We start from the raw sequence: 17,370 nt of genomic DNA, 5'->3' as shown, positions 1-17,370 counted from the left end.
ACAGATACATACTGCAAATAATAAGTGCAATATGGGCGTTCACAGTTTGTCTAGGGCATTAATTAAAGGTTCCACAGGAAGGGAGAGTTTAACTGCGATCTGAAGAGTGAGTAGGAATTGACTAGGAGTGACACAGACATGAGGGGAGAAGATTTTCCCAAAGGGTGAGAATAGCATGTGCAAAGGTCCTGGGGCTGGAAGGGGGATGTTCAGTTGGCTAAGGGCAAGAAGAGGAGAAGGAGAGAGAAAAGGCTGGAGAGGGCAGTGGAGGCACCATGGGGGCAGGGTCTTGAGGCATGTTTAGTATCTTGGTCTTTATCCTAAGGACAGTGGGAAGGAACCCCCTGAAGGGTTTTAAGAAGAGTGACATGATCAGATTTAGTTGAGATAATTACTGGCCACAGTGCGAAGTACAGGGTGGGTGCCCCCCACCCTCGCCCAGGAGACCTTGGTGGTTAGCAGGTAAACTTGTGGTCCCAAAAGAGATGAGGGGAGGTTTGAGATGGTGGCCCTACTTCTTATGCTTCTTCCTTTACTTTTTTTTTTTTTTTTAAACTGTCCTGAAATGGCAGGTTTATGTGGGCAGTGTGTTCTCAGCAGATGATCTGGTGGGAGGCCCTCAGGGGCAGAAGGTTAGCTTAGTCCCGGTGCCAGCCTTTGGTAGGGAACCGGAACATGATGACAAGGGATTCAGGGACTGCTCTTCAAGTTCTTGTTGCCATCTCAATTTCCCTTGCTCTAAGAATAAAACCAAGCTTAATTAAGCCTCCTTAAAAGCTATTAGGCTCTCACTGGGAGCCCAGCCCCGTCTTCACCCGCGGAAGAGCCCAGAGCACCCGCTGCAGGTGCAGGACCGCCTGCCACGTTGGCTTCCCGGATTTCATGGCGGCGGGCACCGGGAGCCACGGAGCCGGGCAATGGACAGCAAAATGAAGGGCTCCGAGGAGGGGCGTGACCGTGCCCATCTCAGATTCTGGAGACCCGAGCTCGGGTCTGAAAATGTGACCTGGGGAAACTCACTGCCCCCCCCCGCCGGAGCCTCAGTTCCCTCCCCTGCAATCTTGGGTGGCACCAAAGTCCCTCCAGCTGCGAGGGCGACTCTCGGTCCCGCAGGCGGGGTGCCCGCCCGGAGGTACAACGCCAAGCCCCCCCGGGGCGGGACAGGGACGGGGGTGCGCCCACGCTGCCCGCGGGAGAAGGGGGCTGCGCGCAAGGCTGGCGGGGAGCGCGCAGCCGCGCGGGGAAACGGTCCCCGCGCAGCCGCGCCCCCCGCCCCTGGCCGGGCGCCGCGGCCCCGGCCCCGAGGTTACGTAAGGAGCCGGCGTGGGGAGCGGGGCGGGGCGGGGCGGGGCCCGAGCGCGGCCGCCCAGCCCCCCCCCCCCCCCCGCCCAGCCCCCGCCCACCCCCGCCGGCCCAGCCCCCTCCCGCCCGCGCCTGGCGGCGGCGGCAGCTCCACGGCAGCCGCGCAGCCCCGCGGAATGGAGCGGCGCCGGGGCTGAGCCGGGCGCGCACGGGCCGCCGCATGTGCCGCGCGGGGAGCGACTGCGGAGCGCGCGGGGAGCGAGCGCCAGAGGGCCCGTCGGAGCGGCCGCCGGAGCAGCGCCGGAGATGGGGTGAGTGAGCCGGCGCCCGCGGGAGGGGCCGCCACGCGTGCCGGGCTCGGAGCCCCCGGGGGGGCGGCGCCCCCTGCCCGCGCGCGCCTTCTCCCCGCACCGGAGGCCGGGGGCCGGCTCCTGCCAGCCGGGGGGCCGCCGACCCCGCGCCCTCCGCCCCGACGCGCCGGCCTCCCCCCGCCTCCCCGCCGGGGCAGCCCGGCCTGGGCGCGGACTTTCGGCCCCGCGCGCGTGGCCCTCCGCCTCCGAGCCGGCCCCGGGCGCGACCAACTCCCGGGCCTGTGTTGGGGAGTGCGAGCAGCAGTTAGTCGTCCTCCAGGACGGGGTTTGTTACCAGCGGGATGGAAATGGAAGTTTTCCTGCGGAGGGAACGGGCGAAATCATCCCGACCCCCCTCCCCGAGCGTAGGAATAGTGGACTTTGCTTGGAGACGGATGAGGGTGAGGAAGTCTGGAAGGAGCCGGAGGGAGGCTCCGGCCCTCGACACAGCGGAGTAAGGTGCTCAGGGGAGAAGTTGAAATACTCTGTCCGAGTGACTAATGCTTGTGCGTACGTAAAGTAATTCAAAAGGCGGGACTGATTTCTCCCTTGGCGTCTCCGCGAGCAGCAGGCGCCCTGAGTCAGGGAGCCGCTGTGCTGACACCACTGACTCCTTACACCTGCTCCCCGGAGAGCAGCGGCGAGGTGCGCCCGCCTTGTTCCGGGCACAGCTGTTCTGCCCATTTTACAGATGAGGAAACTGATGCCTTAAGTGGTTCGGTGACTGTCCCCAGGTTGGACAGCTGATGAGTGTTTGTAGAAGGACATTTCGTGCATCTGCAGAGGGGAAGCCGCAGCCTGACAGCGGCCACGGGGATGGTGGGCGTGTGGCGAGTTCCTGAATCTCTGTGTCCCCTGCTGCTGTGCTTAGCGCCCTTCAGACGGCCCTTATCACTTTTGCTGGGTGGGTTTAGAGAGCGTGCTTTTCTGTATGGGGTTGGGGAGGAGTGGAAAGAGGCGCCACTGTCCTGGTGGCCTGGCTCCCACCGGTCAGTGGCTCTGTGGCACCTCACTCCAGGGAAGTTTCTGGAGTCCACTTACCCAGTGAACCTTATTTGTGGGGTCGGCAGGGTGTCAGAAGGAACCAGAGGCAGGCGGAGAGGAATTTTGATGAAAGGCAGTGTGAGGGCTCCAGACCCCCATGAACAGGACAGTGGGGAGAGAAAGGGACCGAGAGATTTGCTTAAGACATAGGTGCCAGTCCAGGAGATGTCACACGTAGAGAAACTGTGGGTGAGAATACCAGAGGCATACTGGTGGGGAAGCAGGTTTTCTGTAACATTTTCAGTGACCTCTTGGTAGACTATGAAAGAGCTGCTCTTTGTGCAGTGGAAAACTTTGAGGTTCTCAGATTTCATACTTTAAAAAAAATATGTACGGGGGGAAGAAGGAGTTGGCAAATGTAGGTCTCAAGATGGAAGATGAAAGGGATCTGGTAATTTTAAGTCCGTGTCCCTCCCCACAGACAGCCACAGAACCAACTCAGCACGCTTGTGTGATCAAAAATATTGAAACTCTGGTTGAGATCAAATAGTTCTGTGGAAATGAAAATGTTTACTCACAGAAGCTTGAAGAAAACAGCAGAAGGCAACTTGTTTTTGGAGCATCCGGGAGGACTGGCTTGGGGATCGGGTTTAAGTGGGAGGTGGCTTTCCTGTACTTTTTTCATCACTTAGTCTGTCCCTCACGTCGCAGAGGTGAGGGCTGGTTCGTGACTCCTGCTTACTTCTGCCAGTTTCCATATATCCCTTCTTCTGTAATTTATGTGATACAAAGCACGGCTGAAAATGGGGTTGGCGCTAAGGCTGGATAAGCAGTTCAGACAGAGGAGGGTGGAGGGAGCCATTTTCACTGGAAATAGAACCAATGTCATGCTTTCTGAGAGTTGAGTGGGACGGGGGAAAGAACAAAAGGGCAGCCAGTGGAGAATCTCACTGTGGTTATCTGGCCCTGTTACGGCTTGACTGTGCAGACGTGGCCAAGAATTAAGGAAAAAAAAAATTCTGAGTTTACTTCTTCCCCACTTAAGATGCTTTTCCTCTGTCAGACATGAACTGTTTCCGCTTCTCTTCTGTGAAGTGTTTTGCATTGAGCCTGTGATTTCCCCAGTAAGTTTGCGCTTTTTCTCCCCGAGGCCGCTGTTTCCTACCTTCTCTCCTGAGACCGGTCTCCTCTCCCCTCACACACCTTCACTGACAAAACAAGAGCCACAGACCGAGGAAAGCCTCATGTTCCTGCCCCCTGCCGCGGGTGGCTGCCCCTGGTGGCTTTCTTGCTCCCTGTCTCAGCAGCTGGCCAGGCCCTCCTGTTGTCCCCCACCCGGGACCGTCCATCCCGTCCCCTCTCTGCCTTGTCAGGCCACCTCCCTTCCTCCCTCCAGGGTCTGTCTCATCCGTATACCCACGAGCTTTGGTTCAGTGCTGTCCAGTAGACCTTTCCACACCAATGGGAATGTGCTCTGTCTGCAGGGCCTGATACAGCTGCCACCGGCCACATGTGATTGTTGGGCACTCGAAATGTGTCTAGCGTGACCGAGGACCTGAATTCTTAATTGAAGTTGAAATAGCCGCATGCGGGTAGTGGCGGCCATCTTGGAGAGCCTAGCTGTAGCTTCTGTCTTCTCTCTCTTGCTTCTTTGTTCTCCTTCACCTGAAAACATCTCAGAAGATACGTCCCAGTCTCTCCATCAGCTTTCTTCTACCATGCGTTACCCTTCACACTCTGCAGTCGCACCCAGCGGCGGGATCCCTGGGGACCTGCCAGATCTCTGTCCTTGTGTTGGCCCCTTGGCCCTCTTCCTCACCAGTGGCCACTCCCTCCTTCCTGGAAGAATTCCCCCACCCCCCATCCTCCCACCACCCTCCAGCTTCTGGCCTCCCTACTCCCCTGGTTTTCTGCTCACCTTTCTAATGGTTCCTCTTCAGTCTCCCTGCTGTGGCTTCTCTGACCTCTGAATGATGGGGCTGCTTAGGGACTGGACCAGCATCCTTTGTGCCCTTGACTCTCTCTTCCGACAGTGTTATCCACCCCACCCCTGCTGGTGACTCCCATGTTTTTTTTTTTTTTTTTTTCCAACACAGCCCTTCTGGGCGCTTCTAGCTCTTGTCCATGAATGGAGCTCTTGATACCCCGTCCAGCTCTCTCGTTCCCTTCATCTTCTCCGTCTCCGTCAGGGGCCCCACCATGCACCCACTTGCTAAGAGTAGTCCTTGCTTCTCCTCTCCCTCACCCTCCACATCTTCACTATCTGTGAGTCCCATGGTTCAAACACCAGGATGTTATCTGGTGTCCCCCTGTCCTCATGATCGTAGCTCCCACTCTGGTCCTGGCCACCGTTGCCTCCTTCCTGGACCAACATCCTAACAGGTCCCCCAGCTTCCCCCCTGGGTATCTCCAGTCCATTCTCCACACGGGACCCCGAATGGACTGGCTTTTAAAACTGCCGATCAGATCACATAACCCTCCTCCTTGAATACCTTCAGCCACGAGGGGCTGTCCTGTGCCTCATCCCCAGCTTCCTGGTCCCTCTGGCCGTCCCTCACTGCCTTCTGCTAATGTGAGCCTCATTTCTGTCCTTGCTCTGCCTGGGGATCTTTGAACTTGCTCTCCTCTCTGCAGATACCCTCCTCCTTCTCACGCTTCCAATTCCAACATCAGGGTCACCTGCAGAGTCTCTCCTGCGCACGGCCGTTGCTTGCTAACGTGGCCACACCTTTTTGTCTGCACGAGCTCGCCACTGCACACCTGCGATCACTTGGGCTTTGTTTAAGTGTTTATAACCTGTCTTCCCCAATAGTATCCCACAAGGATCGAGTCTTCGCTTTGTCCCCAGTGTCTCTCAAAACCTAGCGCGGTGACCGGCACCTAGGAGGCCCCCAGGATTTCTTGACTGAGTTAATGCTTGACTGTGGCGGGTGGCCTTGCTTGGATGCTGGCCTGGAAGGTGTGATAATTTCTGGATTACCTTTTATATAGCTTGCTTAATTGAGGGTTGCAAGGGCCAGGAGAGAAAGAAATCACATTTGGGTGCAATTTTCTTTTAATGCTAAAGCAAGCCATTTAGCTTTTATTATGACTTGGGTTAATTCTCGGGCTGTCAGCTGTCACCCGAGTACTGGGGCTGTAAATTATCTTTTTACCCGCCTGCAAAGGTAATGGAGAAGCCGGCTTGCCTGCTGTTGTGACTTTCAGCTGATTCTGCTGGTGTTTACAAGCAGGATCTACTGTAGTTCTGTTTGGCTTCCGTTTACACACTCATTTATTTTGTCCAGCCAAGGTTACGTTGTGATGTGCGGCGGGCGCAGCCGTGGTCATCGGACACCTTGGGCCTCCTTTTGGTAATCTATCCTGGTTAGCCTTCTGTTGCTGTTCCTTCCTTCCCCTCTGACTTTCCATTCCTCCTGCAAAGTACAGGCTTTGCTCTGGGGTTCGTGTTGACTAGAACAGATATCGTCTCTCCGATACCCTGAGGGAACTTGTCTTTCTTGGTCCTGCCTTGGGCTTCCAAAACTTCACCCACTAAGGCTCATTCAGTCTGTCTATATGGAAGGCATTTGGAGGGTGCAGGACGAGCAGACCTGCTAGGTCATTCCTGTCCTTATGGAGTTTGTATTTTAGCCTCGGAGATAGGCCACAGAGAGAGGTAGCAGCTCTATGTGTGAGTTGAAACAAAATGTTGTCCTGCAAAGGGTGTTGGAGGCAATGCCAGCCTATCTGGGCACTTAGGACAGATGCGCCGGCTTGCTGGAGGGGGCGCCGGGGGGCTGTTAGCACCTAGGACCGCCCTCATGACGTGGGCAGCCCTTAGTGGCCCCCTCTGTGCCGGAGCTGGGAAAAAACCGCAGTGTTTGGAATGGGGTAGACGCCAAATGGATACGTATGGCATGAATGAAGGAAGGAAGGAATGAATGAATGGGAATTAGTGACTACTCACTGGGTTGACTTTTGCTCTGGGGAGATGCCATCATTCCTGTTGAAAACAGCCCCCAAACCCCTTACCCTTGAGAGCTTGACGATGGAGTCAAGGGCATATTGGCTGCTCCCACACCGTCCCTTGAAGGAGGACTCAGGGCCCAGCGGGGGTTTGTTTCTGTCAAGTGCACATTGTGATTTCTGTAAATCGTTGGTTTTCTTTTCTGTAGTGGCTCCTGGGGAACTTAGAGTTAAATGCGCGGTCACTCACAGCAAGTTTACCAGATCTCGTCCTTTACCTCTATTCCTTGCTCCATTGTACGGCTCTACCCTTGTTTGCCTTCCTCCTGGCTCATCTACGACTTCTTCTTCCTCTTCTTCTTTTTTTTAACAAAATGAAAATAGCTTTGCTTTTTTTCTAATTATAAAAATGCTACATGCTCATACTAAAACATGACAGCATAAAGAAGGAAGTGAAAATTACCTGTCATCCCACATCTCAGGCTTGACCCCCGCCAGTAGTCAGATGTCTGCCTCTGCAGACTTGTTCCTGTGTATCTGCGTCTCTGTGTCTAGATGTAGGTCTACCTGGAACAAGTGTATTTTTAACAAAATGGAATCATATCCTACATCTGTTTTGTAACATAAGTTTTGCAACTTAAAATACCTTGAGTGGACATCTTTTCATGCCAGGAACTATAAATAATACAGCAGCCTTTAAATCCACACCTACTTCTAAGTTGTCATGTTGCTACATTTTATGCATCTTTGTAAATTTGTTTGAATGCCCTCTAAAACAGGCAGGGTTTTTTTAGGGTGGGGGAGACATTTTGACAATTCCTTAAAGCAATCGGTTGCTCTAAATGAATTACCAAGGGAAAGAAATGGTAGAGAAACCAGCATCACAATTAAGATTGGGTAATTTGCGACGACTGTGCAATTTTGGATGAGTCACTGCTCCTTAGTGAATCTTGGTAAGAACATCAAGGATTCATCGTTGTTGCTAAGGGTGGTTGGTGGACTAGGACCCAGCTGCTCAAATTCTTTCTGCTTGTTTGGAAATATCAGGGCAGAGTGATTCTCCTTTCAAACCTGGACTAGAAGGTTCTCTGCGAGCAGAAAGCACCCGTACCCACGCCTGAGGGCCTCTTTGGCTTCAAAGCCCTTTGCCTGGGGGGCACCACCACCCGTCCTTCGGAGAATTCCCTTGGCAAGAGGGTTGACAGGGACATACATACGGAAAGGGCATTATAGTCCCTGCTTTCGTTGTAAGGCAATTAAAACACACATAAAACCTGGATAAATCCTGTAACCTGTCACCTCAGCCAGCACAGGCACTTAAAACCTTTGGAAAAAGACTTCCCTTCGGTCAAAGGAACGGGGATGGGAAGCACTTGAAAAGAAAATCTTTACTCCACCTTTCTTAAAAAAGCAGTGAGCAGGAGACCCCTATGATACTGTATGTCAGTTAGGCTTTGATGATTTAACAGTGTTAAGAAAAAAAAAAAAAAAAGGTAAACAGCAGTCCCAAAACAGATTTACAATAGAGAAAAAGCATTTTTCAGAAGATTAGAACTCTCATGTGCCAAGTCCTCACCTTCTAGATCTTGAGTGAGACGCGCCCCTCCCCGCCCCCCGCCCCGTGTCTGCATTTCTTGTTGGGGTGCGGTGTTTCGGGGTTCGGAGGTGGGCCCCGGCATCGCGGGGCTTGTTTCTGAGTGGGGCGCACCTGTGTGGGATGTGGCAGGTTGGGAGCCCTCGCTAAACCACCCGAAGTTTCCAGCCGTTCTGCTGCGGGGCACCGTTCGTCATATGGTATCATTCGGGGGGAATTTATTTAAATTATATTTCAAATTAGCTTGTTAGAATAAAAATATGCTCGTGGGGAACACATTTAGACATTTGTCAACGACTAGAGAGATTAAAGGGTGGGGGAAGAAGCATTTTTATTCACAAGCCCAGCTGATAGTCCCGTGGTTATTGCTCTGGGGGCCGGGGACGGTGGCATCACCCCCAGCCCGGGCGGTCAGCCGAGAGGTGTGCAGACCGAGCCGCGGGGCGCAGGTGTCTCCCGCCCACTCGGAGCCCGGTCCCCACTGAGGGAGGGGCTCTGGCAGGCCTCGCCCTGGGTAGGTCCTAAGTCAGGGCGGCTGAGGCTGTTTGTCCCCTGGCTCTGGGGGGTACTCCTGTCTGTGGGTTATTGGGTCGGGGGTATCCGCGGGGACCCAATTAGTGGGGAAGAGCACAGACGCTGCTGTCTGGCCAGTGGATTCCTTCTGGGATCTTTAATTGGGATTCACAGAGGGAGGGGAGGAGACCTGCTTTGCCTCCTGTTGCCCTGGGGGAGGAGGGCCTGGGAGGTCCTCATGGGGAGGAGGAATGGAGCCTGTTCTGGAAGGCTCCAGAGAGCTGGAGGAGGAGCTCCCTGGGGGTAGGCTTCAAGGGACAGCTCCCTGCCGCCTCCCAGTGACGGAGGGCAGAACTCTCACCCAGTGGCTCCCCTTGGGTCACACAGGGCCACCTGTCAGGGGGACCAGGAGGACGGTGAAGTAAAGTGCAAACCCAGTGCCCCAGGCTGTGTGCTTGAACGGGTCACTCTCTCTCAGAGGTCTCTGTCCTCTGTACCTGCACAGCGAGGTGACTGAGCGGGGGTAGGGGGGAGGGTGTGAGGTGTTGAGCACGGTGCCTGGCCCCTAAGTCCCCAGCACCTGGTGGCCAGCTTTATCAGCCTGGCCGTCATTCCTGCGCTGGGTGGGGTTTGGCGGGTGAGCCCTGAGGAGCCTTCTGGAATATGTGGTCAGGGTTGCACCATCCCTCATCTTGGATCCTCTCGTGCACACAGCCCCCCCCACCCCCCACTGTGGCTGCTCTGAGCCCCGAGCACTGCCAGAGGTGGCTCCCTGTCACTGGGCCGGACAATATGACGTCTGCCCTTGGAAGCCTTGCTCACCGCATGAGAGCGCTCGGGGGCGTGGGAGCAGGACGGTCACTGGAGGGGGGACGGGGAAGCTCAGGAGAGCCCACCCACGTACGCCAGCCAGAAAGCCAGTCTGCCGGCCAGTTGCTTTCGTGGGGAGGAGAAACTGAGGGGTTTCTCCCCATTCTGGGCCTCAGACTAAGGATTTGCGTTGCTGGTTGGAGAACCCTTGGCTTGCTTAGTCGTACATTCCCTGGATGGTGGTCACCGGACGGACTTTACCTCATGGATTGGCCCCGGGGAATACGGGGCCAGGGGCCGTGTAGACTATGAACCAGTGTTGTTCAGGGCCCTGCATTTCGTGGCCCTCACTCGCTCCCAGGGGTCCCAACTCCTTTCTCATCACCCCTCATCTCTTCATCAGCTCCTGTAGCTTTCTGGAGCCTCTGCCCAGTGACCACCACCCGGCCGTTGAGCGCCGCCTCTGGGCCAGGCAGCAGGGAGACAGAGGTGGTAGAACCGGCTCCCCGCCCTTCTGCGGGAGGACGGTGGTGAGCAGGGCAGGAGGGGCCTGGCCTCGTTGCTGTAATAGGAGCGAGACTGAAGCGCTTTCTTCCGGAAGAGGTGTGAGAAGGCTTCTTGAAGGAGGTGACCTTCAAACTGGGTCTTGAAGGATGCATAGGAGTTTCCCAGGCAGATGAGGAGGAGTTTGGGCGGGGTGGGTGCGAGATACTGAGACACAGAGCTCTGCCCGGGCCCACGGGAAACGGTGGAGCACGGAGCTTGAGATCCCGGACTCCGTCCTGGCTTCCCGCTCACCTGCTGCATGACTGGGAGGGAGACGCTGACCTCCTTTGAACCTCCATGTCTTCATCTGTGAACTGGAAGCAGTAGTAGTACTGACGTCATGGGGTCATCATGAGGAGCTGAGGAAAGGGGCACATTTTGATGTGCCTTAGCCGGGAGCAGTGGAGGCCAGGGAGAGCGAGAGGTGCACAGTCAGATCGGGAGTGCAGAAGGTTGGGAAGGTATAGGCCTCTGTGCCACGGTGCTGGGACTTAGTCCTGGGAGTGCTGGGACTTAGTCCTGGGAGTGGCAGGGAGCCTGCCAGAGGTGAGGCAGGACAGAGGGGAGCAGGCGGTCCTGGGAGGAGGCAGTGGCAGGCAGTGAGCTCGGGGAGCGGGAGAGGACCGAGTGGGAGGCGGAGGCGTGCTGTCCCCCGGGGGTTTGGACTTCAGTCTGCAGGCCAGGAGGGAACATTTTTGAGCTTGAAGATGAGAATAATACTGGGAGCGAGGACGTTATTCCATGGACCGTGCTGGGAGCAGAGGGGCGGAGAGGGGAGAGAAGACACAGCCTGGGTGTACATGGCGTGAACCTCGCCTGGGTCAGTAAGGGATCCGAGGAAGCCTCTGGGAATACTGGAAATACAGGAAATGGACTGTATATGTCCGGCATCTCGCTGGGGCCTCCCACCCGCGGAGAGGGCTGGAGAGTCTTTCCTAAAACATCCCTAATTTGGGACACAACTGGAGACATCACCTCACGAGACATTAGCGGGCTGGCGTTACTGTGTCTGTATCTCACTTAATCTCCTGGCCCCCACTCTCATGGCTGGGGAAGCTGGCCCTGGGGAGACTCCGTGATCTGCGCAGGTCCCCACAGGGAGGGATAGAGCTTGGGACTCCAGCTTGAGTCTGTTTGGGAGCAGAGCCCACGTTCTTCAGATATACTTCCTGGGGCCACATCCCCTGTGCCAGTCACAGGGCCAGGGGACCCACAGCTCTTGCTTGCTGGGATGAGGGACGGGAAGAAGCTGGGGGACCAGCTGTTGAGATGTTTCTTGACTGTGTGGCTGGTGCCATTGGCTGAGGTTAAGATCATAAGGGGAGGTGCAGTTTTTGGGGGGGGGGCAGTTGGGAGACCTTAGTTTGGGGTGGATATGGTGAATTTCTGTCTGGGGTGGATCTTGCATGGGGTGGCCTCTGTAGGTGGAAATTTGGCTCTGGCACTCAGCAGTCAGGAGAGAGCTAGAGGAACAGATTTGGGAGCCGTCTCCTCTGGAGTCCGTCTCCCAAGGAGAGGACGGGTCCGGAAGATGACAGTGTAGTTCTGGATAATGATTGAAGGGATTGAGAAGAAGCCAGTGGCTGAGACAGAGGCCAGAGGAGGGGAGGCAGAGAGCATGGCTGCTCCTAGAGCCAAGGCCTCAGAAAGCTTGGAGAAAGGTGGGGATGCGAGGTCCACCCCAAATACCGCAGTGTGGGGGGGGATTGGGGCATGGGTGGATTCTAAGGGGAGCTCTAGTCCAGGGTAAAGCTCCAACCCATTTAAGGCCTGTCAGGGAGCAGGTATGTGGTGAGGAGGAGACAGTCTGGCTGAAGAGGAAGGTGAGCAGGGGAAGGAGGGTTGACTTCACCTCATAAATTGGCACGTCGGGAGCTGAGGGCAAAGGAAAGGAGACTGAAGGTACTAGAGAGAATGAGAGGTCAGAGCCTCCAGAGGGACTGGAGGGCAGTCCTTGGAGATGGACACCAGGTGAGGTGGCATAGGGAGGGAGGCGTTCTGAGGCTGTGGCGGGAAGGGGCGCGAGGAGCTGGGTGGGCTGGGCTTTTCCTTCTCAGCATGAGCTAAAGAACCGATTGGAGGACCGGGGTAAGTCAGGAAGAAATAAATGGTGCATCTGCTTGTGGAGGCCGGGGCAGGGAGTTAGCCAGGGGCAGATACACCCTGTGAGTAACCTTGAGGGCCCAGCTGGAGCCCCAAGAGCAGGAGTCTGGGAGGGGCCAGTCGCCACAGCTCAGAGGTCGCCAGCATGCCCGGCGACCTGGGGCAGGAGCAGGCAGGCGGTTCCAGACCCTGACGGTGGATGTGCAGAGATGGAGTAGGCTGGACCCCGAGTGCTGTGCCCTCTGCAGCTGGGGGCCACTGTGCGGGAGGAGAGCAAGCCTGCTTTGTCCCCATCGGTCCCCTTTCTGCCCTTGCTCCTCCGAGGGGCCAGTCATTGTTCTGTTGTGATAATCCTTCCAGACCCTCTCTCAAAAATGCATTAACATGCTTGCCAGCATGTCCTCTTTGAGTAATGAGATCTGTGAGTTTATTCACCTCTGTGAGAAATGGATCTCCTTGCTCCACGGGAGCAGATAATCTCTGGGAGGGATGAACATTGCTGTGCTGACCTGCAGGGTGAGCTGGATGCCGGAGGGCAGGGGCGGGACGGTGGTGGCTCACTGGGGCCCTGCCCCTGTCGGGCTGAGCAGGTGTCTTGTGGAAGGTGGGCTGGTTGCTGCTGTACTTCGACCACCACTCAGCCCCACTCAGGGAGTCTCATGACGGCCCAAAGTCAAGCTGGCCAGAGAGACCGAGTCACAACAAAGCTTTGTCTCTCTACAGGAGCCTAATTCTTTAAGAAGGGGGAGGAGGAGAGGGGAGCGTTGAGCATCACGCACACAAGAATATCCAGACTGCGTGTTCATTCACAATGGCCTGGGAAGCCACTAGAGTTCGCATGGGCGTTAGGACACTTGCTGTCCGACCATGTTGAAACACGTCCTCTGTCTTCCCAGTGTTGGTCTTCACATGTGCACACGTGTCAAACAGCCGATGGAAGCTACGGGTAAGGCTTCCATTCCTACGGGTAAGGTAACCATCTGTGGCTTCAGCCTCATGCGTGTGACATTTCAAGCCTGCCGTCGCCCAGCCTGACCCGTCTGTCCTTGGGCGGACTCTGAGGACTTGGCCCATGCCCCTGTGTATTGCTTATCACCTAAAGCAGTTCGTTCTAACACAATGTTCTGTCGAGCTGTCATCATCTGCCTCTCCCCCATCCTTGACAACCAGACCCGCCAGTCCTATGGAAACACCAGTGCCACATATGGAATTTCTCATGCTCTAACGTCCACATTCAAAAAGCAAAAAGCAACAGGTGAAATAAGTTTTAATGTATCTGAAGCCAGCATATCCAAGATGTCATGGTTTTCAATGTGTAATCCCTAGCGAGTAAATCAGACACGGTCCCTCTTACCGTGGAATTTACGTTTTCGCGAAGGAGACAGATTCCACGTGTCTCCGCCCTACACCCGATCGTGAATGGATTCACAAAGGAAACGACCTGCGAGTCGTGCTCAGTGCTGTGAGGGAACGAGGCAGAGCCTGAGAAGGACTTGAGGATGCGAAGCTTGGAGATGCCTCTCAGAAGATGGGACCTTTAAGCCACTACCTCATGTGAAGAATGAACAGAACATTCCAGGGAGAGGGAGGAGCAGACGCACAGACAGAGTGGGAAGGAGCTGCCTAGAATGTTGGAGAAATTGAAATCAGGAAAATTGAAGGTTTCACCAGGGACGTGATGCAGTCCTCCTTAAGTTTTTAGGAAGATTACTCCTGTGCTCTGTGGCGACTGGAGAGGAAGGGGACAAGAACTGGGGCAGGGGCAAGGTTCCTGGGCTCCGGGTGATGGAGGATGCGTCTGAAGCTAAGAAGGTTGCAGAGGAGAGGGAGGCAAATGGGCGGATTCCATGGAGCTTGGAGATGGGTTCACCAGGACTTTTGGAGGGACTAGATGTGGGGTAAGGGATGAGGGAGAGGGAGGAAAGAGGAGGACTCCTTTGGTTTCTGGTGTAAGTGCCTAGTAGACGTGGGGAAGCTGCAGGTCAGGAGCAGGGCTGAGGAGTCAGGGTCAAGGATCTGCACATCAAGCTTGAAGCAGTGAGTGGAGTGACAGTTAACTATGCACCTGTGGGACTCAGCAGAAGTCAGACTGGAGATAGGGCAGGGTGGTGATGGAGAGAAGGTGGGCAGAGGAGGAGAAGGCTGGGGGTCGAGCCCGGAGCACCTGTCTCCACGGTGGTACGGGACGAGGAGCCAGCCCAGTGGTGTGGGGGGGGGAGTGGCAGGGAGGGCAGAGGAACTGGGCTGATGGCATCAGGGTGGCCGATGGAGAAGTGTCTCGGGGGGAGGGCTTGGGTATCTGTGTTGCACTTTTGGGAGGTGGCCTCCCACCGGGGGTGGGGGTTGGCAGTGGCACCTGCTGGCGGCCCTCACCTGAGCTGGGTCAGTGGTGCGGTGGAACTGTGCGCCATGCGGTTGACAATGCAGGGAGGCTGGGCAGCAGAGCCGGAGCAGAGAGTAGGACAAAAATGGGAGAAGCCGCTGGTGAAGGGAAGATGTATCCAAGATGGGAAGACCCCAGCACCCGTGGGTGTGACGCGGATGCCACCTAAGAGGAGGTGGATGGCGGAGGAGCGGAGGCCCACAGGGGATGCCAGAGCTGGGGTTCAGTCCCAGAGGGAGGGCCATCCCTTGGAGCGGGGAGGGAGTCACCTGTCATGGGAGGAGGCCCCAGCACGGGCAGATACAGGCAGGTTTGGGTGTGGTGGAAGGTGCGTGAGCTCTGGACATGGCTCCTATTTTCTCCAAGAAGTGGGGGGGGCAGGGTCACGAGAGAGCCAGGGTGGAGGGCAGGTGCGGGTATTTGGAGCAGAAGAAGGCAAGAATTGTCTGGGAGTGGGTGGCAAGCCTGGTAGGCCACTGCGCAATGACGTTTGAGGTCAGAGAACATGCGTTTAGAGCGAAACTTGTCCACCCAGTTTTGCGGCGTTGCCCAGTGGCTTGGGTGTGGGCCTGAAGGCAGGTGGAGGGCAAGGCGCACCCGGCCGGGGTTCCCCAGGCTGGAGAGGTGGGATATTCACACGGGGCTGGCAGCAGTGACGGTCCCATGGGCTGGGTAGGGGCTGCGGAGGAGGAGAGGAAAGCCAGGAGGTGGCTGGTGGAGAGCAAGTAGGTTAGTGGAGGCTGGGAGGATGGGCCGTGTGGGCAGGAAGCCAGGGACCCGAAGGTCACGTTCCGGGGGGCTGCTTTCTGGAGATAAGGGGTCCCGCACATGGCTGTGGCAGAGTGCCCCTGAGGGGCACAGGGAAGAAGGCATTGCAGCGGAGGACAAGAACTGAGTTCAGGGCATTGGGGGGTGTCCAGGTGCATGGTGACCATGACAGGAGGTAGGCGGAGAGCGAAGCCAGGCCCGGAGCTGAAGCCCCTGATTGGTGGCAGGAAATGACTTAGCAGGAGCACGGGCAGAAGGCAGGGGGCTGGGATGGCCTTGCCTCCACGGGCATGGAAAGAGCCACCTGCCAGGGCCACAAAGACACCATCCTCTGTCTCCGCTGGGGCTCTGCCTACAGGCAAGGGGAGAGGAGCAGAGCTGTGCGTGGTCCTCACAGACTGACCTGGTTTCAGGGAAGGTGTGATCCCCGGTGGGGCTGCTGGTGTCTGCGGGTCTCCGACGGGTGTCAGCGAGTCCCTGGAGGGGTGGACGGCATAGGGAGGAGCCTGGAGCCTGAGAGAGGCCCAGGACCAGGAAGGTGTGGTCTCTCCCAGGAAGGGGTGGGAAGGGTTCACGTCTTGGGCTGTGCTGATGGGCAGATCTTTCCGAGCGTGTGAGAGACTTGGGGCCTTCTAGTTGAAGGTGAGCTCCGTGTGAGTCAGCCCTGGTGGTGTGTCCGTCCCAAGCGCCCACAGAGACATCGAAGACCTTGGTGGAAGCCTGTAGTAGCTCTGATAAAGGAGGCGATGGGTGGGAGGAGGGGCAGCAGAGCGGGAGGGGTCTGGACACATTCTGTGAGGGTGGTGTGGATTTTTCTTTGTTTAGTCTTGTTTTGTTTTTGTTTTTTTAATATTGAATTAATCTCTACCTCCAACATGCGGCTCGAACTCACGACCCCTGACTGGGCCAGCCGAGCACCTCCCCCCCAACTCTGGGAGGGTGGTTTGGAGGAGGGGGCCTCAAAGAGTGGTTTCTCTGCCGTTCAGGGGTCTGTGAACGTCCCTCCCCCAAACTGCATGGGACACCCTATGCAGGTGCTTTTCTGGGGAGACACCCATTGTTTTTATCAGATTTTCAAAGGGGTCTATGGCCCAGATGGGATTAGCACCACTGTTGGAAAAACTGGGGGGTACATTTAGCTGGGGAGGGGAGCTGGGGTCCAGAGGAGCAGGTGGGGGAGGGGAGAGTGGTTTCCACACAGGCCACCAGCTGTCACTTGGTGTGGGGGGGCTCATGGTGTATGGACTCCGCTGGGCCAACCCGAGTCAGGGAGAGGGAGGCACAGGGAGCCCGGGTTTGGCTTTGTGGGCGTCTGAGGGATCCTGCAAGCACCTGTCACAGGTGGGGTACGCGCAGGGCAGCTGACAGAACCAGGGGGGGCCTGCGACACCGGCAGGAACTCTGCCAGGTGCTCTTGTTCTGAGGCGTAAACCACTCAGGGTGTCGCTGGGTTTTCTCCGTCCTCAGGGAGAGTGGCTCCGAGATGAAGCCCTGACAGGTGCTCAGGTGCGCAGCTCTGGGCTCCAGGCGTCCTGGGAAACCTGCCTGCCCTTCTGGAGAATTAAATACCGTCTTGGGGAGCGGGCCCTCCACCTGTCTGGGGGCCTCAGCTGACTCCTCCGGGCATGGGGGAAGTAGGTTCCTTCACTCCTCCCTGCATCTCATTCGGGGCTCGTGAGCCCCGTCATGGGCCCTCTGTCGCCCACCTCCATGGTGTGTGGCACTGGGCTCCCTAACACCCCGTGGAGCTGGGGGGGCTCGTGGGCTGGGGTTGAGCACAGCTTTCTCTCCTGGGGGGCTCCTGTAGGCCCCCGCACCCAGTGTGCTCGAGGGATGGTTGGGCCCCACCTTACTTTGGCACCAACAGGGTCAGATCCGCTAAATTTAAAAGTGGCTCCCGTGAGACAAAAGTGATGATTAATCGAGTTTGGCTCTGTCAGAACTTCCTCTTTTTTTTTTTTTTTTTTTTTTTTGTATTTAATGTTTTGTTTTCTCTCAGTCTTTTTTTCTAAAAGTAGGCATGCCTCACCAAGGTTGGAATATTCTGGAAGACTAGAATTGGAATCCCA

General features: G+C 56.4%; 1 protein-coding gene across 1 annotated transcript in view; it reads left to right on the top strand.

Annotated features, from left to right (window-relative positions):
* The first annotated feature begins 1,413 nt into the window (after nucleotides 1-1,413).
* The window catches only part of HOMER2 (homer scaffold protein 2), a 77,745-nt gene continuing 61,788 nt past the window's right edge, over nucleotides 1,414-17,370 (top strand). The window contains exon 1 of the mRNA XM_032836893.1: nucleotides 1,414-1,613. Coding sequence (XP_032692784.1) covers nucleotides 1,609-1,613 — 5 coding nt within the window. The 5' untranslated portion in view covers nucleotides 1,414-1,608. The remainder of the gene's footprint in view (nucleotides 1,614-17,370) is intronic.

This window comes from Lontra canadensis, unplaced genomic scaffold (assembly GCF_010015895.1).
Source record: "Lontra canadensis isolate GAN:19392208 unplaced genomic scaffold, GSC_riverotter_1.0 scaffold94, whole genome shotgun sequence".
NCBI lineage: Eukaryota > Metazoa > Chordata > Mammalia > Carnivora > Mustelidae > Lontra > Lontra canadensis.
The sequence above is the reverse complement of the archived record's forward strand: the minus strand, read 5'-3'. Positions and strand labels throughout refer to the sequence as shown.